This window comes from Phalacrocorax aristotelis, chromosome 4 (genome assembly GCF_949628215.1).
Source record: "Phalacrocorax aristotelis chromosome 4, bGulAri2.1, whole genome shotgun sequence".
NCBI classification, from domain to species: Eukaryota; Metazoa; Chordata; class Aves; order Suliformes; family Phalacrocoracidae; genus Phalacrocorax; species Phalacrocorax aristotelis.
In genome coordinates this window covers 35,308,637-35,335,813 of record NC_134279.1, presented here as the reverse complement: position 1 = coordinate 35,335,813, position 27,177 = coordinate 35,308,637, and the positions used below count along the sequence as shown (strand labels likewise).

At 41.5% G+C, this 27,177-nt stretch overlaps 1 protein-coding gene across 1 annotated transcript in view; it reads right to left on the bottom strand.

The window, feature by feature from the left end:
• Positions 1-3,363: 3,363 nt before the first annotated feature.
• FHDC1 (FH2 domain containing 1) overlaps positions 3,364-27,177 on the bottom strand; it is a 36,354-nt gene continuing 12,540 nt past the window's right edge. The window contains exons 4-12 of the mRNA XM_075090947.1: positions 26,984-27,086; positions 19,083-19,168; positions 18,897-18,997; positions 16,152-16,222; positions 15,942-16,049; positions 14,973-15,043; positions 12,564-12,681; positions 10,406-10,570; positions 3,364-7,439 (exon numbers count right to left, since the gene is read on the bottom strand). Of these exons, the coding sequence (XP_074947048.1) occupies positions 5,394-7,439; positions 10,406-10,570; positions 12,564-12,681; positions 14,973-15,043; positions 15,942-16,049; positions 16,152-16,222; positions 18,897-18,997; positions 19,083-19,168; positions 26,984-27,086 (2,869 nt within the window). The 3' untranslated portion in view covers positions 3,364-5,393. The remainder of the gene's footprint in view (positions 7,440-10,405; positions 10,571-12,563; positions 12,682-14,972; positions 15,044-15,941; positions 16,050-16,151; positions 16,223-18,896; positions 18,998-19,082; positions 19,169-26,983; positions 27,087-27,177) is intronic.

The following is a 27,177-nucleotide window of genomic DNA, read 5'->3' as shown; positions in this document are numbered from 1 at the left end:
ACCCATATGGTTTTTGAAACCTTGTCTCCGGTTGTGCCTATCCACTTGTCGTCATCACATTTCTCCCTCATGCACATTCTCCCTAACTTCCATAGGCAGCACATCACTTACTGGGCTTCAGCGATCCGTAACACCTATTGCACGTGTTATCTGTCTCAGAAATACATTCAGTTCCTTCCCAGAACTTGGGATAGCCCACCGGAAAGACGTAAAGTCTTACTCTCAAAGCAACTACCAAAAGTGCACACAGACAGTCAATTCATTCATCTCCCTGCCACTCAGAAAAAGTCAGTGAGGAGTAAGTGCCAGGGAAACGATGCAGCTGGGGGTGGGGGGTTCGTGCCCATCAGCCCTGCTTTACTGCTCTCTCTTGAAGGCAGCTTTTTTACTTCTAATGGCGATGAAGTGGAAAAGTAATGGGAAATAAAATTAGTTGTGAACAATTATTTAGAAGTGGAATAAAATATTTTCTAGCCAGCTCCTTTTGGGTGCCCAAATGAACATTGTCTGTGTTCAGTTCCTAGGATCTATATTTCAGAGGAAACAGTCACTTGGATATGCTCTGGAGCTAAATTGAGTCCTTGCTTTTATGCCTACGTTGCTGCTGCATCACTGTAGCTGCTCAAAATACCAGGTGCCCCTTTGCAGCAGAGAGTTATTTGAAGCTGCCAGCTCTATTTGTCAAAGTCCTTTTGTTTAAAAAACAACAAAAACAACAACAAAGTGGAGTTCGTCTCCTTCTTCCACTTGACCCAAGAGGAGACATCAAAGATTTCTGCTTTTCTTTTTTCCTCCTCTTTCCAATAAATAAGGGTGGAATAGGATAAAAAAGGAGCTATTGTTCAGACCTGATCAAAAGCAGAAAAGACATATCTCTGTTCAAAGAGAGTCTGTCCAGAGCCTCTGCTTCAGATGGGGTGAACGCTCTCAGAAACACGAGTAACTCCCTCCACTCCGTGCAGACAACGCCACCCTTGCTCAGCATTTGCTCGGCCGCTGCGAACCTCACCCTAAACCCCACCACTCAAGTCAATGTGCTAATGTCCCCTCCGTGCTCCCTGGCGGTTCAGTGCTAAAAGGAAGGACGCCAGCAGCTAATGAGGATTTTTCTTGGTTTTGTTTTTGTTTTTTTTTTTTTTTTTTTTTTTTGTTTGGTCAGTTGTTTTTTTAATTGGAGCAAGCTGAGGCAGTGTGTTCCTGCAACCTCAGCCTTCAGCCTGAAAATACACAGAAACCAACTATCCATATGGCAAGGAACAACCACTGCCTGGAAACAACTTTCTCTACGTGCAGGTAGTTGATGCTCCGGTGGTGATCGCCCGCTGGGAAGAGAAACACGCTTTCTCGCAACAAGAACCTTCACACGTCCTTCGCCTCAATGTCACTTTTTTTTTTACAGTTGCAAGGGTACTTGCTCAGCCGCCAGCTTTAACAGCATGCGAGATTTCCAGAATGCATCTTTCAGCCAGGAGAGCGAGACAGATTTTTGAATGTTGGCTTACCCGTAATAAAAAAAGTCATGTATTTCTGGCTATTTAGCTAGTGATGTGGCTAAAACAAACTCCTTTGTTTTCAGCAGCTGTTAACAATACCTGTAGGGAGCTGTTCCCAAGGCAATTATCTCTGGCACCAACAGCAGTAGGATGTAAACAGCATGTATCAAGTTAATGGAAAACATAGAGCAGCTAAATTTGAAAGGAGCTGTGTTGAGCTGGGCCTCTCTCACTGGGATTACGTTCTCAAGTGTAGCAGCAGCAGCAATGGCTTTGGGAGGGCAGGTCTTCCCAGGGGCAGACAGCCGGGGCGCTGCTGCCGCAGCGTACCGTAGCCCTGCCAGCGTGCACCGAGCTGGAGGCAGCGAGTCCGGCTGAGGGTATGCAATTACAGCCGCGGTACACGAGCTCGGGGTCAGCGCCAAGCTAAGGCGCCGAACGCCTCCGGCCTGGAGCTGCCTCGTGTCTGGTTCGGTCGGAGCCAGCGTGTGGCTGTCTGCATCCGTCCACGCAGACATACCCCAAGATTAGAGAGATACCAACGGGTTATTTTGAATGACATAGTCCGGACTTGTACACCGTGGGAGGTGTGATGGGAACTCTTTCTGTCTTTCTTGATAATTTAATGAGCTGTTGTAATGAGGGATGCACTGAGCCCCTCATTTGTATGCAGTTCCCACATGAGATGTGAATATTAAATTCCTCTAAGTATGAATCAGCACCTCTTACTCCCACAGCTCTTTCCTCTAGCTCTCAAACTCCTCCAGCTCCACGGCTCCAAATCCCCTCGTGGTCCCCTGGGCTCCCCCACTTCGCTGACACCTCAACAGCCACCAAAGAGGAGAGATGTCCCCAGTCACAGTCAGCAGCATCAGCCGTTTGGCAGAACAAAGCTGGAGGAAAGGTCTTGGTTCTTTCTTGAAAACCAACTGCAACCGGCCGAGCCCCGTGGCCTCTTCGCGTTTGGGAAAATTGCATGACATGGGAAATTAAACCTACGGGGCATCGCTGCCTCTGACAGCTGGTAGTTTAAATAATGAATTGGTAATTATAAACCCTTTTGAAATAAAAATGAAGTTTAAAAAAACATAAACTTTTGAGACACACCTTTTGATGGTGAAGGGCTTTCCCACGTAGATTCCACCAGCAGCCATCACTCAGCGCTGGCAGACAGCAGGTGCTTGCCACTCCGTTCAGGGAGAGACACACTCACCAAACGAGAAAAGTCAGGGGCTAAACAAGTTTGCAAATAGCAGCAATTCCAGTCCAAAAATAATTTCCATAGCAGAGGGGAGGAAGTGCTCCCTGAGGACAGGGAGGCTGGCCGGCTTTCGCTTTTTTCCTGCTGAATAGATGTTCTTTTGCATGCAGCAAAGAAGGAAAAATAATGGCAGAATGGGATGAAATATAAAAATTCAGAACTGCGGTATAAAAGTCACCACCTGCTCCTGGAGAACAGGCTATTTGTTACTTCCAAAGCCCTGGGAGTTGTAAACCAGGATGTCTCAATAAAGTGTGCTAAGCTAAAAGGCATGAAGATAGCGACAGATCCAGACTTGTTAGTGCCATGTACATGAGTCTCAGCCACGACGTACAATGTGTACACAGAGCGCTGCCTCTACCATCTAATGCCTTCCGCATTATACCCAAACCTGTGCAGAAAGTTGCACCTCAGAAATGTTCAGAAACTGAAGTTAAGGTGCCTGCCTTAGTATAAAAACAAACCCAGCATTTTAAACACCAGGATTTCTGCTGTAAAGTCCTTCCTTTCGGGACCTTCCCACAGCCACCTACACCCAGACTCCCCTTGCTTGAGGTGTCCAGGACCAAAGCCAAGAGTGTGACAGGAAGGAGAAAGTACAAACCTCATACCCAATAAATGGGAACTTTATTAAACTACTGAGTTACTCCGAAATGTATAAATGTTCCGTTAAATACATTCAGTTTTCTTTTACACAGATTTATAGAAATTTATTTACATATTCCAAACACATTTAAATTATTTTCAAGCTTGCTACCAATAAAATTTTTTCTTTTTTTTTTTTTAAAAAAAGGGAAAAAAGTCAATCATCTGCTCTTGCAGATGTGCATACATACACACAGATACAAATAAGGGAGATGCTTTTGTATCTAACCCACAAGGCAGGCAGTATCCAAAAAGCTTATAGGTTTTCAAGCAAAAACTCGCCCTTGCCGAAAATCGGGCTGCATAAATTCTTCTTGTGGGACCGACTCAAACAAGAGGCCCTGCGCAATACTTTATGGTGCTGGGGTATGATGTCTGCATCAAGATTTGCTGGTATGTGGGAAGAGCTAAAGGTCCTTTGCCGAATTCAAAACACAAAGCCAGCTGTCCCCAATCCTAGCCCATGAGAGGCATGTGAGCAACTAAATGGGCCATTCTCACTGAATTACGCTCTCCCAGCGCTGAGGGATAGGGGCAGACAAACAGACCTGCCACCAGTAACTCAATGCCACTTGTCTGAGGAGATTGTCCCTTTATTTTTTTTTTTTTATTCTTAAAATGAGGCTTCATTCATAAGTGAATAAAAAGGCAACTCTTTAAATAAGATGCTTAGGAGAACAGCGATCAGTTTCCCCACCTACACGCGTTTCTCTTGGGAAGATGCGCAGCATGCTGAACAAGTTTTCCCTCATTCTCTGTACCTTAGTCTGACAGGAGTTAAAATTTGTATCTTCAGGAAAAAAGAGGTGTTTTTATTTTGTAAAAAGCTTATCAAATACTAGTTTAATTTGACCTTTAGAGTCTTTAAACATTAAAAACCACATTTGAAGCAACCAAGGAAGTCTACAAAAACATTGTCATGCTTAAGCTCTGTGTTTCATGCTAAATATTCATGTTGACAAAGGAGAGGGAGAGGAGGAGGAAGAGGCAGGGAAACTAATGGCTCAGCCAGAGCCATTGCAACATTCAAGTAATTTGGTAGTAGATAAACCAGTGGAAACATGGAATGGTAAGAAAGTGCTCGGCACTGCATCGCAGCCTTCAAGAGCTGAACCGCAAGCATCCTTGATATGTATCATAAATATATGGCACTTCTGTATGTCCAAAAGCTGGCAAGTTTGCTTGTGACTGAAACAAGTCAGGAGTAGTCATCATCCCAGTGGTTACTGACGGCCCTTCCAACAGGCACAGCCTCCAGCCGTGCTACTCGATGCAGCACCAGCCATATCTACTTGTGCGTGCGAGGCAATGCTGCCACATTCTTGGAGAATAAGCCTCCCGCCCAGCAGAAAGCCTTCTCCAGACACACACACACGTTCATAAAACATGCTATAAATTCTTCAGTGAGGTGAAAGACAGCCACAAACAGCAAATGTCTCATTTTACTATTTTTTGGCCAGCAGTTCCCAGTCTGTCCAATTGCCAGCAATGGACTTCGCACCAGGCTAAAAGAGTTCCTGAATCCAAGGAATTGAAAGCAACGGAAAGCACAATCACTTAAGTTCTTTTTCAGTACTGTTCCACAGGATTCACTTTGACATCAAATAAGGAACCAACCAGCACAAAGGCTTGAGTCTTAGGAAGAATCTTATGTACACAAAAACTGGCCTTTATCCATGTTTTCTGTCACAAAGCGTTCCATCTTGTAGTTTAACTTCTTAAAGCTTTTTGGCTTTTGGTGACCTTCTGTATCACAAATATACAAAGATTTGCTGTTACGCCCGCATTCCATCACAGTAGCTTCAAATACATTCAAATTCATAAAAAACGATTTAGACCAGAAGACAACTACTCGCCCGTTTCCAGCGCTGTGCCGTACTTCAACGAGCACATGATGTTGCTTATTGACAAAGGTTACTGTTTCAAGGAGTCTCACGACAGACATCCAGTGCTTGAACAAGTGTTCACATTCCAAGATTCAAAAAACCTCCCCCTTATTTCAGTAATGGCTTAAGTATTTTACCAATTGTGGTCCGGTTTGCATCTTTCAGTTTGAGAGAGGCCTTTTCCACTGTTCCCTGCTCCTTTGGTGCAGGCTCTACTTTAGTGCTGACAGCTTCTCCCTGCAGGATGCTTCTTCCAACCACTCTGGCACTACTTGCTCTCTTTAAGGTACTCACGCTGTTCTCCTTTGGACCTGGATCATCAGAGGTTGCGGCTGGCTTCACTTTAGGCAGCCTCTGGGACACAGACCTTGTAATGGTTGGAGGTTTGGATGAGCTGGTTAGATCCACTTTTGCACGCTTTGAAGAAGAAGCCACTGTATTCCTCGCAAAGTTTGGGACAGTGGCTGGTGCTTTGGGAACACTGACTGCGGCAACCTTGGTGTCATCTGTAGGGGCCTGGGGTTTTACGCTGGAGCGACACATCTTCATTTCATCTGTCTTTGACTTGACAGTGCTCCTAATAGGTTTAGAGCTTGGCTTCTTGAGAGAGACTCTGTCCCTCTCAAAATGAGCACTGCTCGAGGTGACAGTGCCCCTTTGTAACTTTGGCTCTTCTACTGACACGCTATGCCTGTAAGGACTTCTTGGCAGCGTGTCTGTTGTGCCTCGGACAGAGCTGCGGCGAGACAGCCGACTTTCCACTGTACTAGTTTCACGAGGTGCCGGCTTGGGTTCCGGCTTTTTCACGCTGCTCGGTGCTCTGTTTGACCGAGAAATAGGCACCACTTTCCTCATACTTTCATTCTCAGAGGCATTCAAAGTTCTCACAGTTCTGGAAGGAGCTGTGTGGCTAGGGCGAGTGCCGCTGGATTTTGAGGAGCTTGGAGATCTATCTTTCAGAGAGTTTCTCTTTAGTCCTGCTGGGTCTTTATTTTTTATGGGCTTTTCTTTAGGAAGGCTGTGCTTGCTATTGGCATCATCCTTATCATCTGCGGAAGTGTGAAGAGAGAGATCCCTGGCAGAAGCAGAATTCAGGTTTGTGAAGAATGTTCTAGACCTGTATTGAGCATCATTCCCAGAAGAGTGTGCTTTGCCAGCTTCGCTTCTTATTTCATTACCTGCTGATTTAAAATCATTTCCCTCTTCAGAGTCCAATGTCAAAGAACAATCAGTTGTCGTATCTGACACGTAGAACATTGGCCCATCATCCCTACTTCCTGAAACACTTGTATCCATAGACATGAGGCTGCTGCTGCTGGGCTCTGAAGCTTCACTCTTGCAGCCCACTGCCTTGGCTTTATGGTCGTGGGCCTCTCTGGAATTTCTGCAAGCTGGAGGCAGGTCATCATCGGCAGTGCTAAGGGAATGAAAGCTTAGATCATCTAGAGTCTCCAAGTCTGTTCCACCAGCATCCTCTAAATATATTAAGGGTGTATCCTCTGCAGGCTTTGCTCCCTGAATATCAAACTTACGTAATCCTTTAACAAGTTCACGCTCCTCAATTGCGAGGGCCAGAGCATTTATCTCTGCGGACTCCTCGCAGGACGCATTGGAGGTGTGCATGCTGTAGTCGGTGCTTCTCTGTGAGTAACGGGCACCAGGACCGGTTGAGCCACTGAAGTGGCTGGGCTGAGCTGGAGGCACCTGCAGTAGGCCACCACTTTTCACTTTGGTTTCAGCCTGTTGGTGTAAGTGCAAGGTATTTAAGTTGAGATCTCTTGTTTCTTTGGATTCAGTCCAGGCTACGTTTGGTCTTGCTTGTCGGGTGTGTGCACGGGGAAGGCTGTTAAACTTGTTTGGATCCTCATCTTTTGAGATTTCCAGGAAACTCTGCAACTCCCTGTCTGCAGTAATCCCCAGAGAAAGTCGGGAGCGTCTGGAATTGGGGTTTCTGTATGAAGGGCTTTGAGGTCTCTGCTGCAAGAAGGGAAGAAATTCTTCAAGCCCTTTTTTGGCCAACATCTCCACATCATTTTCACTGCTGCTCCGCCCAAAGCTCCCAAGCTCTCCAGCTGCCCAGGATCGACGCTTCTCCTCCAGCTCCTTTTGTCTTTGCAGACTATGAAGTTCCTGGATCTCTCGTTCCCTATTTTCCTGACGAGGAAAAGCATAAATACATGTCTCAGAGGACAGTGTCCTACACGTGAGAACAAGTCACGCTCCTGTATCTTTCCCTTTATTTCTTCCCATTGAAGGTAGCTCCTACTGCTACCACCCTCCCCCACCCCCCAACACATACACACATAAGATCACCATGGCAACCGCAGCCTGCAACCTTTAACCCTATGGCAAGCAGTCTCCTGCATAACTCATGCTGGCGACACATCAGCGTGGTCAGCGTAAGAAAAAACAAAAACAATACTCCCTGCAGAGAGCAAGAACGTGACCTATCAAACCGAAGCAGGCATCAAGTCCAGCCAAAGAGCTCCTGCTATAAGATGGAGAGCTTCAAGTCGCCACTAAGTTTAAAGTTGGCAGTTTTACCAGGTGAGTAAACCTCTACCCGATCATTACATTCATATTTTAAGACATACTTGTGTAAGGAGCACACAGCCAACACGTTTCTTCCATCCTCCCTTATTACAATTGCAATTGTTCCTCAGCAAGCGCAGTTTCTACAGGGTGCTGCTTACCTCTGACTCAAACCTTCCGATTGGAAGTTTTGTGAAAAGACATTACTTAATTGCATATGAAAGCAAATAGAGGAGTTTACACAATGCCTCACAATCATGAGATGTCTCACTTAGACATCAACTGACACCACTCAGGGACCATTAATCAATGCCTCGTTCCAGTTTTGGATCTCCCATTCACTGTTGTCTTCAAGAACTGGCAACTATTGCACAGAAGTTGGCCAGGGCAGGCTGGAGATTTTGGCAGCTAGGGTGTGGGGTTTTGGTTCAGGAAGCCATAGAAAGAGGTAGTTTGTGTTTGAAAGATAACACAGTAACACCTTTTCACTATTCACTGTGAATATCAACATTTTAACTGTTACCTCTAGGCTTCAGATTTAATCTAGCCAAACCCTTTGGTTGACCTTTCCAGGTTATTTTCTGAAATGGAGAACCTGGTTTTCTAGAGCCAGTACAGCTGTAGCAAAAGAAAGAAGGGGGAGGCTACTCTTGACAGGGGATCCAAAAATTACTTAATTTTCCAACATGTTGTTAAATCCGTTCTGAGCAATAACACTGTTTAAAAAAAACCCACACCTATATTTGTCTGAAGCACTGTCTAGTTGACCTTCCCATTGTTGTGACAACAGATGTGCTGCACAACTAGAAAAAGTCCCCTGAAAGCCTTCAGTAAACAAAAGCCTAATGCTGAAGCTCTTTTTGATGAATGGGTTAATCTACACCTCTTAAAGTGGATTTAAGGCTACCCTGGGCTCTGAAAGATAAGATGCATTAGTTAAGAAAGGAAAAAGAAAAAACCTTGCATTTCAGGAATTATGTCTGCGGCAGGGAGCTTTCTTCCACAGGTATGGAATTACAGAATAAATTCCTGCCAAATGCTAAAGCTCAACTTTAAATACCCCATTGTAAAGATAAGTGGTTAAAAACAGTTGTAGATGTTATTACCATATTCCACATTAGACACAGAACATTTTAACCTCACCCAAAACAAGTTTCAGGAGATTTTATTAAAATGAAAAATCTATTTTAAGCACATATAGACATGTTAAAAAATTGCAAAAAATGTTTCAACATTTGAAATATGTGCACATGGCCACTGTGGTATGAAGCATCTTTTTAGCCTGCTGGCTGTGCTGCCCATATATCACATTCATCAGAACCGTAATGTTTATTCTGAACTGTTCTGTCAATTTTGTAGGGACAGAGGTTAATCCCCACAAAATGCTAGTAAGCAAATCTCCTCAATATTCACAAATAAGACTGTCATTTTTAGAGTGTAGCTACTTACTACAGAAAGAGGAAGGAAGATCCCCATTGGGCCTTGAAGTAATAACTATCCAACAACCACTTGTAATTTGTGACTATGAATTAAACCCCAATCCCAAGTAATTGTACATGTATGCATGAAATGACCTCTCACTGAAATGTCTGCAATAGTTACCACCATTTAGTTTTATATATTTGTATAATGTTCACACACATGCATAACTACCTGCTATCTTGGGTGGTAGAGGGTAGGTAAACTGATGGTACAAGAGGCATGTTAGCTGAACATCCTGTCAGCTTGCTGTAAGTCAAGATTGTTCTCTCTTTTCTGAAGAAAAGCGCTTATACAAAGTGCTGTCAAATACAGATTGCATAAGGCAGAAAAATAGAGAAATCTGTGGATCCATCTAATTCATGCCTAAAAATATTTGTAACAATAGGCAGACTTTGCTGAACCAAAACTGTAACCAATGCCGATACTGCTCCTTCGTCTTAGTACACTTCTTGAATTATTTGGGACCTATTCACGGTACTTTGCAAATGAACAGTCACACCGGGGATGAGGTAACTTTACTCTAGGCCTGTTTAATTTCCTGAGTTTTCAACCACAAAAAGCATTTGAAAGAACAAAGTAGAAGACACAGTCCTTACTTTACTTGGCAAAGTGTGTGTAAAGGAGGACAGTGGAGAGCCTGAGCTAGTGCTGATTCAGGCTGGTGTAACGAGGTACCACATCTCAAGGCCTTTCCACTGATCTAACGTTACCAGCCCAGGGCCCGAACGGTGCGCGCTAGTCAGGAAGTCTATGCAGTCTGTTTCACTGCTCAGCTTAGCAATCATCAACCTCCTACCAAAAGAGAAGGAAGGAGCTTGTCCACAAGCGGACCAATAGGCTACCCTGACGTATCATCTCAATGGTTTATAGTCACCCTGCAGCAGAAGATGCGGAGCAGCGGGACTATGCACAGGGCTGGGCCGAACCACCATTTCCCACCCAGCTTCTGGCATGGATTGCCTGCAAGACAGCAGTTTGCTGTAGCCCCACAAGCAAATATATCAAATACCACAAGATATAAAACGTCCCTTAAGCAGAAAAAACAACTTAATTCATGTGAGCCAATATCTACTTTCAATGTGTGAGAATTAATTCAGCGCTCTTACCTTAACAGCCTTGTTGAATCTTATGCAGAAGTCCCTAAATATCTGGAAACATTCATCCAACTTCATAGTTTCTTTGTCCTCACAGAAAAAGTCAATGAGAGCGTTTCCCTCCTTTTGTAATTCTCGTTTCTGGTGTTCAAGCTCCTTTAGATGTCTTAGAGCAAACTGTAGCAAAAACATATATGGCATGAACCAGACAGAAAAATTATAGTCACAACAGGTCATTTATATATTAGGAACTTAGGAAATTCATGTTCCAACCTGTTACAGAGCCCAGGACAGCAACAAACCACTTGGGAACCCCTTGAAAGCTCCACATGCCTTATTTTCCCATTTTCCCTGCCACTTTCAACTAAGCGTAAATGGATTAATTCCTCCTCCTTACTTTTCCCAAAAAACCATGTGGATAAATTAATGGATATACACCACAGAACCAACTCCTTCCTAAGCTGACCCTAGACCACAATAAAAAAAGGGTTTTCATGCCAGAGAAGTAAGGAACCACTGGAAATATGTGTATTCTAAGACATCCAGAATAATTCCCTTTGAATCATAAGTGTGGAGCTATACAGACAGCGTTGGAGCAGATTAGTGCTCTTAGATCCTTGGGAGGAAAAGAATAAGACTGTGGTTAGACTTTGAACAGCAGAACTGCTTAAAACTCTTTCAGCTGCTGCCCCTCTGTCTCCCCTATCTGCATCACCAGACATTCACTCCCATCCCTGCACAATCCCAGACCTGAGGCCATATTGGGCTCAAAGTTACCTGGGGAGAAAAGTTAAGTTTCTGACAGATCCGTTCTGACACTAACTCATGATCACCTAAATACTTTTGGTACTGCAGCACCGGGGTGGGAACAGGCAGCTGGAAGCAGTGGTGACCATTTAAGCCAACCCTGCTGCCACAAAGTTACTTGCCAAATTATGCCAGTACGGTAGGAACAAATCTTATTTATTAGCCTTTTTTTTTTTTTTTTAAAAAAAGGGGCTCCAGTAAAAAGCTGGACAATTGATAAAAGCATACATAGAAAAGTAGTTCTTCCCACATATTTCAGTAATTTATTCATGATGATGAGATAATGAGAGCTGACTTTTAAATCAGCTTGGTTATCACCTGTAATTTAGAAACAAAAACCGGAAGCGTTTATGTAAGGTATGCATTTGTAAAATTATTTTTCCCCCCAACATTTCTTTTGGAACGTGGCCTAAACAAGGTTGTAGTGTTACATAAAACCAGCTATTAAATAAAAAAAAAATCCCAGACATGTTAGAACATAACATTAAAGAGTCTGGGTGCTATGGATAAAAGCCAATAATTCAGAGTGAATGAGGACAGGTATTTCGATCTTAACCCGCCCCTTTCTTCATCAACTTCTCATCTCCCAAAAAACTGCAGGGACTAGTAACTAAATTTGCAAGTTGAAAATCAGGGCAGGTTAAGTTCCAGATCAACATCTGCTTTCTCACTTTTAATAATTATCTATAGCATGAAACAGAAAAATAATTAAAGTATAATACATATTTCTCCAGGCACCACCATGTACTCAGAAAATACCAAGAACTTTGCTTTAAAGTTAAGTGCTATGCACATTCATACCTATAAAATCACTGCAGTACTAAAAAAGAAAAGGAGAACCCACCCAGAAGTAGTGGTATGGCTCAGAATAATATGCCCTGTGCTAAGGGTAAAATAGTAGAGAAAACAGTCCCTTAACCTTCCAGCTTCTAACAATAACTCTTCAGTCACCCAACAATCAGGATTCATGTGCATAGCACAGCCTCAGCTAAAACTGACATGCGCCAGTATAATGTAACATGCAGATACTATATTTTGGGCAGCTGTGAAGTACAAAACCAGAGACCAATCCAAATTGTCTTATATTTTAACTACTGATCTTCATCAGTCATTTCACAGGCATTAAATATGCTTGCCTAACAAGCCTCAGGCAATGTACACTCAATATCCCTCCCTGTAAAAACAGTCCTTCCAACACTCTTACTTGACAAAGAGTGTGCAGTTGGAACACCTTTGTACAAATGATAGGGTAGATACATTAAAACAACGCTCCTGCTTATTAACATGTCCACACAAATTACATTGAGCTGAGGAATGCTCCTGTGTTCACGACATAACACATTAACATGGGTATCCTACAAACCTGGAGAAAGCTTTCCATCTGGTGAAAGAGTTTTGGGTCTCGCCGAATGCTGTCTTTAACAGACCTTGCCTTGAAAGACAGTGAGTGGAGCTCTGCTTCTATATTATCAATGGATAACCTAAAAATAGCATATACAGAGAATGTTTATCGAGGGGGAAGATGCTGCCCACAGGTTAGCCACACTTTGCTTCAAAAATTAATATGAGGTGCAACCTGGTTCTCAAACAAGACCTGCCTGTTCAGGAAACCTTTCCAGAGCAGACACTGAAAGTTAGCAGAGAGATAAGCACATTTCTCCTTATTTGCAACCTGAAAAGATTCCCATGGGGTGTGGTTTCACAATTAACTCCAGCCAGTCCTACCCAACCTTACCACGACAAAGAGTAATGCTGCCCTGCCTCTGACCAAGTGTTCCTTTTCTCTCCTTGGTGCCTGTGCTAGCACTTACTACCTGTGTACTGAAAATTAACCTAGGAAAAGGAAGAAACCAATTTGCTTCCAGCTGGATCATTTGCTTGGTACAGCTGATGACATGACTGTTTGAGTGCAGTAGCTGGCACAAAAAGGGGGTCACAAGGGACTGTCAGCCAGGACTACCCGTGTTGGCAGTAGCATTTGACATCATGAAGTTGCATGTTATGTTCTTCTAAGCAGTCACAGCAATGCAGCCTACACAGTCTCATCCTTCTACCACATACCAGCAGCAGAGCTGCTCCTGTGGAGAGGTAACTCAGAAATCGAAGATCTCAGCAAAGAGCTCTGATCTGATATAATCTAAGCTTTATCTTGGGAGACCCAGGTTTCGTGCTATGGGAGCCCCCACCCAAATCTCTCAGTCACTTTGAAGGTAAATGCTTTTAAATCTATGGCAATTCCTTCACAAAAGAACTGAGCTTTGCCTAGGAATTGAAGCACTGCAGTTTCCAAAATGATAAAAACATGCTCCTAACGAAGGTCATTTCACCAGCAGCATGACTTTAAAACAGTAAAGCTGAAGAATTTGTGGCAGACTGATTGAAGTACACATGGCAGCAGATGGTGAGAGTGTGCATAAGTTTGTCAGTGCACACACAGATGAATATAAGGTATGCTGTTTTTTCTCTGCCTACTTCATCTACAAAGGTTAGTTCCCTGTTCTGGGCAGATCATGGGTGTCTTCACAAATAAGAAAAGCAATAGAAGATACAGGCTATATTCTTCTTCCTGTGAAGGAAGAGGGTGGCCTACAAGTAAAGAAGGCAAGACAACAAGAACTAAAGAACCTAACAGTTGTAGTTTTAACATGCTCTAATTGGGAGGATTTATGAGCAACTTGTACATGACAGTTGTCTCTAATAAAGATCCTCCTCGTGACCAATGGTGAGACATGTATTTAATTTTCTTTCATTTTCCTGTACAGAGTGCATTCCCTGAATAGATTTCAGCATGAGTTGCAACAGAAGATTTTCAGCATTAACAAACGTGATCAAAGAACAAGGAGGTTAGGAAAAATATCACCAGATTTGGGATTCTGCCCATTCCCCTGCTGTTTGCCAGGGGGCTTGGATACCGAGGGAAGCTACATTCCACAGCAGGCCACGTGGCAGACTGCCAAAAAGGTGTGTGGGTTGGATGGCAGAGAGCCACACAGGTGGTCCCTCAAAAATTTTCTGATTAACTCCATGGCCACTCCTTTCCTCAGAAGATTTCAGAGTCCTTTGCAGACATTACTTAACTCTGCATCAGATCTAAGAGATTGGATCCATTTTACAGCTGGTAAAAGAATGTAAATAGATTGCCCAAAGCTCAAGAGTAAAGAAGTAGCAAAACTGGGAACCAAACTCCAGCATTGCTAGCTTCCAGTTTGGTGTTTTAGATCACGCTGTCTCACAAAACCAAGTACAGTTACTGAGGTATGAATCAGGTTCAGTATAAAAATTATGCAGTGAGAGACCTCAAGCTGAAAACAATACAGAGCCCCAAACCCTTCAGTTTTTCCATCCTAATCCTAGAAAGTAATGGAAAAGCAAATGAAATATCAAAAAGCATCTAACAGAATCCAGGGCCAGTACCTGTTCCTGGTACCAGATTTGGAAAAGTACTGTAGCCTGCTCAGAGACAGATGAAAATTGGTTTAAGGAAAGCCGGCAACGTGCTTTTGTGCAATCCCTTAAAAGTAACATCCCTGCACACGTATTTGACAGAGACAAAACTAGCAAAAACCTATGGAGATCATGTCATAAAAAACCTCATACCTGAAGGCACATTGCAGGCATACTTCTGCTAGCAAATGGAAATGAAGACCTCAAAGCTACAGTAAAGATCTCAGGTTTTGTGCCAAGACTTCTCTGAATAAGTCTCATCGCTTCACAAATAAGAAAATTCCAAGTCACAGGCTAACCGTAAGCTCTCGGTTTTCTTTTGACTTACCTGGCGGCCTCATGAACATCCCTAATTTTTTCTGAAAAGTTGAGAAGAGCAGCATCTTTCTTTTGGGCTTCCTGAAACAAACAGAACAAAACCAAAACACACACAATCCATTAACATTCCACCACCATGCCAAAGTCCCTAAGTCCAGCAGTTCTAAAGCCTCTGGGAGGGCACTTAAAGGTTTCTCTCCTGTTTTCCTTCCAGTTCAATCCTAACACAACTGAGTGGAGGACACCCCTTAACGAAAGGCAGGGATCAGAGCTGGAAACTTTAAACAACAGCTTCCATTTTGCAGTGTACAACAGCTGCTTCTTGCCAGGGAACATAAGCCACATGTATTAATAGGGAATGTCAGGGAAAGAAGAATTTACTGATGCCCATTGTTCAAGCAGATACGATGTTTCCTGCACAAACATCAATTAATACCCTATTGTTAGCTGACTGGAAATCTGTTAAGCCAGTTAGTACACAGATAACCAAAGTCATATATAGAAGCATTTAAATTCTCTCCCCTCTAAAAATCAAGAAGTTTGAAAGGAAGGAAAAATAACTTGAAAATGTCTGCAGCAGCTTTAAAAATACATGTCAGTCACTGAGGTAGGGGAAAAAAAAAAAGAGACTTAAAAGATTACGCTGCTTAAAAGATTCGACAGGAAGATTGAAAGAATATCTATCAAAATAAGCCACTTCCACAGTGTAAGACAATGAAAGAAAAGCTATAATGAGGAAGTTAGATGAAGGCAAGCTTTTACACTATATGTAAAACTTAAGTTTTCCATGGGTTTCTGGATAGGATGACCAGACATAGGTAAACTGGTGAAATTTGTAGCAGGAGAAGAAAGGTGAAGATTATGATCAAAGCTGTACACAAAGCTGCTTTTTCTGAGGCACATGGCCCTTCTATTGTCTATCATCTACAGCTTTACATTTGTAGCAGTTGCTTATACCAGCAAAATAGTTTTTCTATACCAGAGCAACAAAATGCAGCAGACTCATCCCAGGTTTGTTTGCTTTTGTGTCCGCCAGCTTGAGCAGTGACGACAGTTTAAATCCAACAGCATTGCCAGCATAACCTCCCTAAAAAGAAGCAAGCACACAGCTGAGGCATGACGTCAATGGACTGCAATACCAACAAGGAAGTTCGGTCAATCAGCCACCTCCATTTTGGATGTCACTTACCGCATTCATAATATTTCCAGCCTGAAGGACCAAGTGCAGTATAGAATGCAGTTCCTCACAAGTCATTAACTCTGTAAGGAACAAGAAAATTGCTGTCTAACTATTGTTTGTTTAGAAATATACAGTCAGTTACCCAACTCCTCTTCAACTCAAGCTTTTAACAGTGAAAGTTTTTGTTTTAGCAGGAAACTACAACAAACTGAAAAGGTCTTGCGGAAAAAAAAAATCATACTATATAATTCAAATTCACAAGCACGGTTGACAAACCTCAAGTATATGTTCAGAGTTTAGCTTAGCAGGCGTAGTATTTCCAAGGCAACCCCCAGCAGCTAACAAAACATCTGGGGCCCTACTCATGCCAGCAGTTAAGTACCCTCACCACCTACTAACTCCAGTGCGAGGCGAGTGTTCTGCACCCTGCAGGATCAGCTTGCCATCTGCTGGGATTGAGCTTTTGAACAATTGTTCTTGTTTTGGGAGACTTAGCCATCAGGCCTGAAAATATAATGGGCAATGTTTAAATTTTCCTTGCTTATCCCACTCCCACTATGAATCATTTCATTTCTGTATGACCACCAACGCAGAGCTGCATTTGTTCTACTTCAGTCACATCAAAGATGATTTAGCACAAAGTTACATCCAGCATAATGCAAAGCGTCGAATGGAATAAAACTGCCTTTTAAAGCTTTTCCACCACAGAAGCCTGTTTCGTATGTATTTCCATTTTTTGCAAAATGCACAGTAGTGCTCAATCTGAATTCACACACCTTTTTACCCAGCCACATATGAACACAAAACAATATATGTGCTTAGAAGTCACCAGAGGGATTGCCTTAGAAATAAGATACAGAAATTCAGAACTCTGAAGAGTTAATAAATTAGCATTACACAAGTGGCACAGCAAACCAAATAACTCCAAGTTTGCCAGTGCCCATATGGCAAGAAGAATAACATGAGCTGGTTTTAATGTAAGTGTAAAATATAGTACCTGATGAACATCATAAAAGGTGGAACCCTTTTGACTGCAGTGTAAATATTTTAAAAAATATTTTGCTTCAAAATTCACATTCTATAATCTACCCTGCGTTTAACTGCTCAACACAATACACTAATTTATCATTTTGGAAGCAGACAGCCCTTGTATCTTTGGATTTCAGTACTAGCAGCCTAAAACCACGAAACTAATTAAACAACCTTTGATCTAACAAGCTATAGGTGAGGAAGCAAGGAGGAAGAAAGAGGAGAGAATACAAAAGAGAATACCAAATTTCATCAGGCCAAGAGGAGAAGGCAACTTCTAAAGATTTTGCATAGTAAGAGCCTGCTCAGCGCCACTACGAGATACATCCATTTGCAGGCTAAATGAGAATCCATCAGGCTATTTAGACCATCCTAACCCTTAGTGATTACCAGCGTTAGAATTTAAGTAAATATTCTCTCAGCTTAATTACAAGGAAAGAAACAGAGAAGATAGGAATATAAAAGTAGACATAATTCCTAAACAACTTCAGGCTATCAACAAACTCCAAAGTGAAAAGACCGAATGGAAAAGAGCACATGACACAAGTGGACTGAAAACAGGGAAGCTCAGTCAGTCTGATTTGCATGACTGGCCTGGCGCAGGAGCTGGAGACCAAAGCGTCTCCTCTGGAGGGATGAATTCATCAGTTCACAGATGTCCTGAGTGAAGGACATGAAGGACAATAGGGCGTGGCTGCTTTTATACATAACATATTCCCTCACATATGTCTGTTGACCAAAACACAAAGAACAATGATTTGAAAGAGATCCCAACAAAAGGCCAAACTCACATCTCAGCCTAAGCTAAGGCACATTCTTCTGAGTCAGGAAGGACTAGTTCAATCCCCACTTCTGAGAAAAACACACCAGGCTTTTCTCCCTTTCCTTTCACTAAAAATGACTATCCTAAGCACTGGTGCTCACAGTCAAATATTTTTACTACTGTGCCTTTTTATACAACTAGACGCAGTCTAAACAGTGCTCTAGTAGTAGTCTGTCAAAAATTTGCCAGCATGAAATAGGAATGGCGTATTGAGGAACAGGACAAATAAGCACTCAAGGCATTTGAACAGGTCAGCATTCATGTTTAACTGAAACAAAGAAATGAACTATTTTCCTGCAGAGTGGAAGACACCAGACTACTTTACAAATAACAAGCTGCAGCATTTCAAAACTTGTGAAACGTAGAGAGCAAAAGAGAAATGTAGAGAAACATAGAGAACAAAAACAGAAAACAAAGGAATAGCAATAGTATTAAGTCTCTACAATAAAAATTTTAGCCCATCAATATCTCCACCTCAAAAGGCAATGGCATATAGAGAAATTTGGAAACTATACAGTGATTTTCTCTATGGATCTCTGAAAGAGTGAGCAGAGAGGTGTAACAACCGCATTCAGAGAGAGTGATGCATGAATAAGCAAACTGTACTCAAAAGACGGTTTATCCTAATTTGGCCATGGATGCCTTTGCTTCTGTCAGTTTCAGATACACTGCTTGTAGGCTTTGGTCATAAACTCCTTTGCTAGTGTGCCTAAAGTCTCCAGATTTTCAATTTTGCAAGCAAAGATTCCCCAGGCACGCCCTGATGGCATTTGTCAGAGGGGAGTTAGCTTCCTTTTAATAGCTAAGGTACCTGAAATTCAAGCTCTGGTCTTCATAATGCAGACTAATTGACATCCTAACAAAAACAAGAGTATTATGCATGTCCCAACACGCTTAATTACCTTTTGTTGCCCGTCTTATAGTTTTCATGTCATCCTGTAGAGAAGCACAGGAGGGTGAGAACTCCCTCTCTAACACCATGGCTTCAATCCTAAGAGCATAGCTGGAGTACACAAACAAACAGGTTTAGAACTGACAGCTAAAAGAGAACATTTATCGTGAACAGAATAAACCTACTATCTCCTTACTTTGGCACCTGGATTAGTAAATACATGAAGGAATCAGCTTGAGACAGTTTTGATACATCTCCATCAAAGGCTTTTAATTTCTTTACCTAGAAAAGAAAAAAAAAACACTAGCAAAGATTTCTATCAAAGATCAAGATTAACTTGACTTTGGAAGGAAACACCTTGAAAAGCAGTAAATTTAACAGGAGGCATTAGTGTCCGCTCAGTCACTGACTGAATGGCTTCACTGTCCAAGCGCTTGTAATTTGCACACACCCGAGTCACAAAAAAAATAAAATCAGTACTATTCTTCTCCCAAAAACCTAGCTATACAGTCCAGCAGACAAAATACAATGCCATCATTCTGACTGGTGATTCTCATTTGTGATCAATGATTTCTGATTTCATATTCATCGTTCTGATTTCTGATCAATGACTGCTCTCATCTCCATGTTTAGGACACTGATTTTCCAGTTTCCCCAGGAGAACTGGCTCTTTTCTTTCTGACTGGTCCATTTGCTGTTCTCTAGCTCTTCACCCAGGAAATAGTTGCTTAAGTGATGACCTGAAAAATGATCCTCGACTCCTCAACAACTATGATATACACTTGGGCATAGCTTAAAGTTAACTGTGTTCAGCATTTGCAGCACAGGGCTGCCTAGATCTCTTTGAGACAATTTAGCTAAGGTTTAAAAGTTACGGGGTTTTTCCAGATACTTGCTTCAACCATTTCCTCTAAAACTCTCTCAAGGGATAAACTTCATGCTCTTGATTTTGCTTGGTTTTTTTTCATTCATACGAAAAAATTTAAAGATAAATGCAAGATTGCATTTTAAGTTATTTGTTGTCAGTACTTTGAGAATACCATTTACATGCAGAGGAAATATCACTGCATTAATTTTGTTGGTCTTCCTTCCCAGCTCCACCAAAATCCATAAATTTGCATGATCTAGAAGCCACTGATCTGCCCACATACTTACTATTTGTTTACATAGAAGAATTGGAAAATACATGCACATATGTTTAAGTGTAACTGGAATTTCTTCCACATCTTCCAACACAGCAACTGTGTCCAAAAGCAGAGCACACTCTCAATTACAGTATTTCTTCATTCAACCAACAAGTTAACACCCAGTATCAGTTGTTTGTTTCCACTTATTTACACACCAGCCCATCATCCTTCCTTTTTACAACATTACACTTAAAGCCCATTCACAGTCACATTTAGACAGATGGTCTTCTGTTTTAGAAAGTGTATTAAGCTATCCTGGAGAGAGGCACACTATGTCAGGGCATTAACAGCTACCAGGTTGCCATGATTTCGCAAGATAATGACAGGTTTTTTAAAGCATCAGATTCCAAATTAATCACTGAAATTATTTTTCAGCTTTCACAGTAAAAAAGTAACTGATTTGTAGTGGAAGACAACATACACTACGCTAAATCAGGGATTTAAAATAAATTCTGGACTATCAAAAGAAAAGGATTATTTTAACAGCTTTGTTCTGTTTTATTCCCATTCTTTTCTACATCATGAAAAAATAGAAATGTTGCCAGCACATTAAGAAAGAGAAAACAAAAGTTACAAATTAAACCCTGAATAGAAAAACCTTCCTTTCCAAATAAAAAAAAAAAAAATCAGCAAAAACTTATGACCAAGAAAGAGCACTCTGAGCAAAGAACAATTTTTATTAGGCTAACTCCATTTCCTAACACCCAGCCACGTGTGTCCGTGCCCCTCCCCATCCCCCCCATTAACTCAAGACACTCAGACAAAGCTCCTTCTAAAGATAAACAGCATACCCATTTTTTGAGGCCTGAGAAAACTCCTAATTTACAGAGTCATTCAAGAAGTCTGCCAACAAAAAACAGGAAAGACCAGACTTGACATTCCTGATATTTCTAAGGTGTTAAATGAGCAAGAAACAAAACCAAAACACACACTTTTTCCTATACCATGAAGTGGGGAGTGGGAGACATCTACTATCTCAGTCAGTCTTTGCTATGTTCTTTAACCTAGCTTCCAAAAAATAGTGGTCTGCAACCTAAACAACAAAAACTGCAAATTCTCCAACCTCATTTTAGTATGCTGCAAATATCAAAATTTGCCTGAAAAGGATACAGGCATTCAGATTTGGGGTGAGGGGAAGGAGAGAAAAAAAGAAAAGCAGCCCACCAAAAATCCCACTTCAAATCACTAAAATCAAGATCTTATAAACAACAGGCAATTATAAGAAGATGCAATTTTAAGATTTAAATACACAAAAAGTGAACAACAAGAGATCCTGAGACACTCACAGGAATATTAACTTATTCATGCTACCTGTACTATATTTAAAGATACTTTTGACAGCAAGCAGCAATCACTGTTATCTATGTGGAATGTTAATTTTACAGACACTGGATGAAAACCTCTTTCTTCTACTCTGTTATATTAGGAAAAACGCCTGGAGCAGTACAGGGGAGTACTAAATCCTAGAATTCATCCAGTGAAGGAACCTTCCTATACATGCACAACAGAAGGCATCGACGAGGCTGCCTTCTGATGGGTAGGATGGGGTGTGAATGTCACAATGAAAAAGCTTTGGGCAGCCTGGTTACACTTGTTCCAGCCCACATCAGGCATCTTAACCCCCACTGTCTTTGCCTTAGATGTCCAAAGCTACCTTTATAAGAAGCAGCAAAGCAGCTCACCTGAAAAGCCCAAAACCCAAGCAAGGTGGAAGATAGTGACCCATTCCACAAACAGACAAAACAAACACAAAGCAGTTATAAGGTCCTTTTCATCCTGGAATCCAGCACACCATAGCCTGGTTCTCCATACATGTCTAAGTTTTTGACACAGGAGACTAAATCCTCTGTTAACTTGGCCTAAAACCAGTAAATAGTCTGGGGGACAGCTAAGGTAGTTAGGACAGCAATTTATTTTGTGTTCCCTCTTTATTACAAATTTCGTAATTGAAAAAGACCAGTTATCTCTCCATGAAGCAGAAAAAAAAATTATTTGACTCAATTAACACTACATATAAAAGAACAGCTTCTGAACCCCGAAGCTAAAAATGACTGAAACACATTTTGGATGGCTGCCCCTACAAGTCCCAAGGGATGCTACTCTAACACCCATGGGATTGGCCTCTCCCCTCTGCAGCCATGTTGCCCTGGTCTTCCCAATGAGAACAGAGATTCTCTGATGGCTCCTAGAAGTGGGGGTCAAATTCAAATACCAAATCCAGCCAGGAGCTGCAAAGAAACTATGGGGATTGACAACAATGTTCACTATTAACCAAACAGATATAGTAGATAGGTTTATAATTAGTCTGAGAACACAAAAGAGCTAAAAAAACCTATGGCTTATTTTAAAGTTACAATGAATAACCCCATCAGTTCTGGCCTTGACCTCCTCGCTGCAAGCACAAAGAAAAAGATCTTTTCCACAACAGTAAGCAGCCACGTACCAAGATATGACAGTGAAACATATACATGCAAGAGAGCATAATTACATCGTATGCTCAGTTCTGTATTACTCAAATTGGGCACAAAGCTACTAATTTAATTTTTCATTATATTTGTATATGGAACATGCATTAGCAATGTCCATGCATGCCCATGCACACTAAATCAGATTCTAGATACATAAAGTTCTCACATATGTAATTTGCTTCATTTTAAAAACAGTTATGAAGCAAAGAAAGACTGATCTTTGATTTGATTTGTGAACAATTGGACTAGATACACCTATTGCAAGTATCTCATTATTCCTCGCAGGCAGGAAAGCTACTGCATTCCTGCCACTCAAATTTTCAGTCATTTTTGAGCTACCAGTAGCACTTATTTACAACTGGTTGGATTTTACTTTATGGTATAAGACAGGTATGTTGCTCTCCTACGCAGGATCTCTGAAGAAGCATACAAATGGGTACACCACTCATCCTCAGATATGCTTGTAACTAAGTATTTCCCCACTATCTGATCAACTAAGTCAATATTCCCCACATTACAACCTGGGTGTGCATGTGTGTGGGTGAGCTGATTAGTAGTATGATATGCTCTCTTCTGTATATATTTAAAGTACAAATTCTGGCTATTCTAGCTCATTAAGCACCGGACTCTCTCAACTTTTACCAGTCTGGGCCTGCTGAGGAGTGCAACAATATGCACATAAAAGCAGCTAAAAGCTTCTCCCCTGCTTTAGTCAGGATGCCAGTAAATGACAGCTGTCAGCCTTTTTAACAGAAGATTGCTAAAAAACAGCTAGGAATCTTTTTAGAAGTGATCTAGCAGAGAAGATCATTGCTTCAGTCACGACAAAGGCTCCCTGGAAAAAAACATGAGCTGCAAAAGGGTTGAAGCAGATTCCAAATAGGCATTTCTTCCTCTTTCAAAACTGCTAACCACAGTAAGGTACAAATAGCAAGATTTCTAACAAGGCTTACACAAAACCAGTGAGCTTATCTTACTTGTTAATGTATTGAGATTTTTTACACCTTTTTTTGGTCTTTCTTTTTTGTGTGTGGGGTTTTTTGTTTGTTTGTTTGTTTGTTTTGTTTTTAACCACTGTATGATGGCTAGGCTGGTGCCACACCCACAGCCCTGAACAAAACACTGAGTGGAACCTTGCAGCAAGCTCCAGGTTTACCAGCCTCAAGAACTTGTCAAGTTTTTCAAATTAAACATTTGAAAATACCCAAACCTTTTCAGTTTGACGAAAGACTTCACAGCAGCGCCAATATTTCAATAATGGTCTAATTCAGTTTGACAAAAACATCCAAAGAGCCAGTATTTGCCATTTATGTACAAAAATCCCAACAGCTTTCATAGCTGTTGGGATTTTTCATAGAAAACAGCTAGAAAATTAATAGTAGTGACACCTATTTCTGCATGTAAATAGAGCTGCCACATTAGAATTATTCTTTTTGCAGTATTGTAAAGACAACAGACGTTAGATGTATTTGTCAGCCCGAGTACTTAGTCTCCATTGTCAAAAAGCTGTTCTGTCTCAAAGACCTGGAACGTCCATCAGGTGCCTGAGATAATACGGACTGAAATGATGTAAAATATGTCACATACGTCAAACTGGTGACCAGGGGAACATTCAGGTAATGTGACTATATATCACAGCACTTCTAGATAAGATAAGATTGGAGTATAAAGCCAGTGTTTATCCACACTAGATAAACTGTAAAGGTTGTTCGTAAAAAAGAAGAAACGTGGCAGTCCAGAGTTGCCCTTTCTACAGCTGTGACCAGGAACGTGTTCTTCTCTCCCTCCTTTCACTCTTACAAACTAGGATTTATGTACCGTATAAAAGAAAAAGTAGAAAACATCTCCAAACACAGTTATTGGGGTGGAGCACATGCCTGGCAGGGGGTCTTGGAAGTTGGATTGAGAGCCAAGTACAACTGTGCTGGTGGGAAATGTGACAGGCCAATGTGATGACACCTCGCCAAAGCTGTCTCATGCGATATGACAACCAGATAAAAAAGAAATTAGGGACTATTAAACAGAATAGGCAACAACAGAACAAACACCACCACTTCATCTGATATCTCTAGTGATTCGGGATTATTTATATGTGCAGAGAGACCGTACAGTTCTGATGCTTTCCCCTTAGAAAATAAATGGTCAATCACTATTCCAGGAGACAGGTATTCCGACTAGGAGGCAGATAATAAACTAACAAAAAAGAAAGGGACGTACAAGAATAACAATGAACATACATTTAGGGAAAAAAAAATGTTGAGAAAGATGAACAACTAAAGCTCTGAAGCTCCTAAACAGAATGAAATTTTTAACCGACTAGACTAAAATTTTAGGAGCCACAGTAGTAAACAAGTTATTGGACCCAGAGATTCTTTGAACACTTGAAGCATGAGGAAATGAAGGCACTGAAACATTTTTCCATATGAGCAACAGCCTCAGTCCCTCACACTCAGGATCTTCTCCCTGTCCTGCATTCCCACTCCCACCCCCCCAGCTCTCACAGGGAAAACTCCCAAGAAGTTAAACAATTGGGGTGAGAATAACAAAGAGAAAGGGGGTCTTTCCTTTTCCTGAAGGTGAGCGATGAGATCACTGAAGCATGGAACTAATTAAATACATACAAATACCTGCACGCTGGGAACAAGCCTCTTTCCAGCCTTCTGCTGGGAAGAGCAACAATTCCAACATCTAATGCCCCTTAATTTCTAATACTCCTCTGCACCATAAAATCTCTTCTATTAATTTCTCAAGTGCCTCCTTAAAAGCACTTAAGTGCTCTGGCCCCACTGTCTTGAGAGGCAGGCCTGCTGTCAGATCATCTGCTAGGAAAGAAATACATCTTTTCACCCTTAGCAGCACCTTCTGGATATCTAAAGCATCTAACTGAGGTTTGCAGACAAAATTCTGATAAAATTCAACAACTTAATTTACAATTCTAGATGAATTACAACATTTATATCACATCGGAGTATGCTATTTGAAAGATTTTCTGCTTGTAACAACAATGAAGATCCAAGCCAGAAAGAGGAAAAGAAGAAAAAGTACCTTTCTTTCAATCTAATTTGCTGAATAAACACAAAGTTAACTAGGAGCCACTTTCTTTTAAGTTAGTACTTCACTGTTCTCTGACTCTTTCAAAGGAAGGAGATAAATTATGTTTAAATACAGGAATACGTACTGAAATTCAAACAAAGAAGGAAGGGGGAATAGTTTTGACCTCCCAGAACTAGTGTTACCTTTTTTTGTCAGATCAATTACATTTCAACTTGTTGATATCCCCCAACTCTAAAAAAATACAATAATCAAATATATCATAACATAGTTTTTACAAGATTCCTTGCAAAAGCAGCCCAATTTAGGGTTATGTATTTTATGTATTAGGGTTTTGCTGTTGACTGGGTCTGAGATTTGCTGCTGAACAGAGTGCTTTGACAGTACGACCTTGAAGTGGTAAAGCATGTGAGTTGAGGTTGATCCCTATGTGGACGTTAACTAGCAACTTCCCAGGTTTCAGCCATCACTTTGATGTGAAGCACTCAAGCAATTCTAATGGTAATTTTGTCAAGTTTGTGGTATACATTTCTCTCAAGTACATAAGAAGGGGTCAGTGCAAATACATGAGCAGAGAAGGAAGTGTGCATCATTAAGCAGGGCTTCCAGGTCAGTCGATGAAGCTTCAACCTCTTTAATCATGTGAATGGACTTGAAGGTTGGGACTAGAAAGTGAGACAGCAGCACTTGCATATTGGTCATATGGTGAGCATGGGGACATTGCAGAAGGTGCTGCTGCTAATTCTGTGCCTTCTAACATGTCTCCCTGGGAGCACTAAGCCATGTTAGCAAATTCTGTGGGCACTGCACAGCAAAGCAGCCTTTCTGCCCTGTTGGAACCCAATGACCTGGGCCCAGGAGCAGGCAAAGCCCAGATCCTGCCCAAGCAGGCAGCAAACCAGAAGGGAGAAGAGACAGTAGCACAGAGCTACCGATATTCATCTCACAGGCACTGCAGTGGGAAAGCATGAGGCAGGTGCTAAAGACGTGAAACTTAATTTGTTTGCATTATGACAGACTTTGATTCTGAGTTTTCTGACACCCCCCCCCACCCAGAGCAGAGTTATCTGCACACAGGAGGGTTCCAGGTCTTGCTAAAATGTTTATGAAACAAAATGGACATCATAAGGGACATGAGAGGAACAAAAATACCTTATCACTACTTTCATTAAGAAATACCTCAAAAGTAGGTGAAATTACTTATGTGAAAGGAATGACTACAGTGCAACCTCAACCACATGTCAAATGAAGATTTAACCTTTGCACTCAGTCGCTTCCTATCCCCTGGCCTCAGGAAGGCTTCGGGATTCCTCTTTTACAGACCTTCAGGTTGGAATCCCAGGTATTAGAACTCTAAAAAAAAAAAAGCTCCATGTAAACCCATTATTTACCTCCTCTGCTTCTGGTAATAATTTAAGAAATTCACGCAGCAGTTCAGAACCATAGGGCTCACTTCTTCCATGATAAATATCTTCAATGATGGATTCAGCCGACCTTGAAAAAACAATTGAGCATACACATTTCTAACACTTGCAGGGTGAATAGTTAAACAGATTGAAAAAGCCATGCTGGGATACTCAAAAGA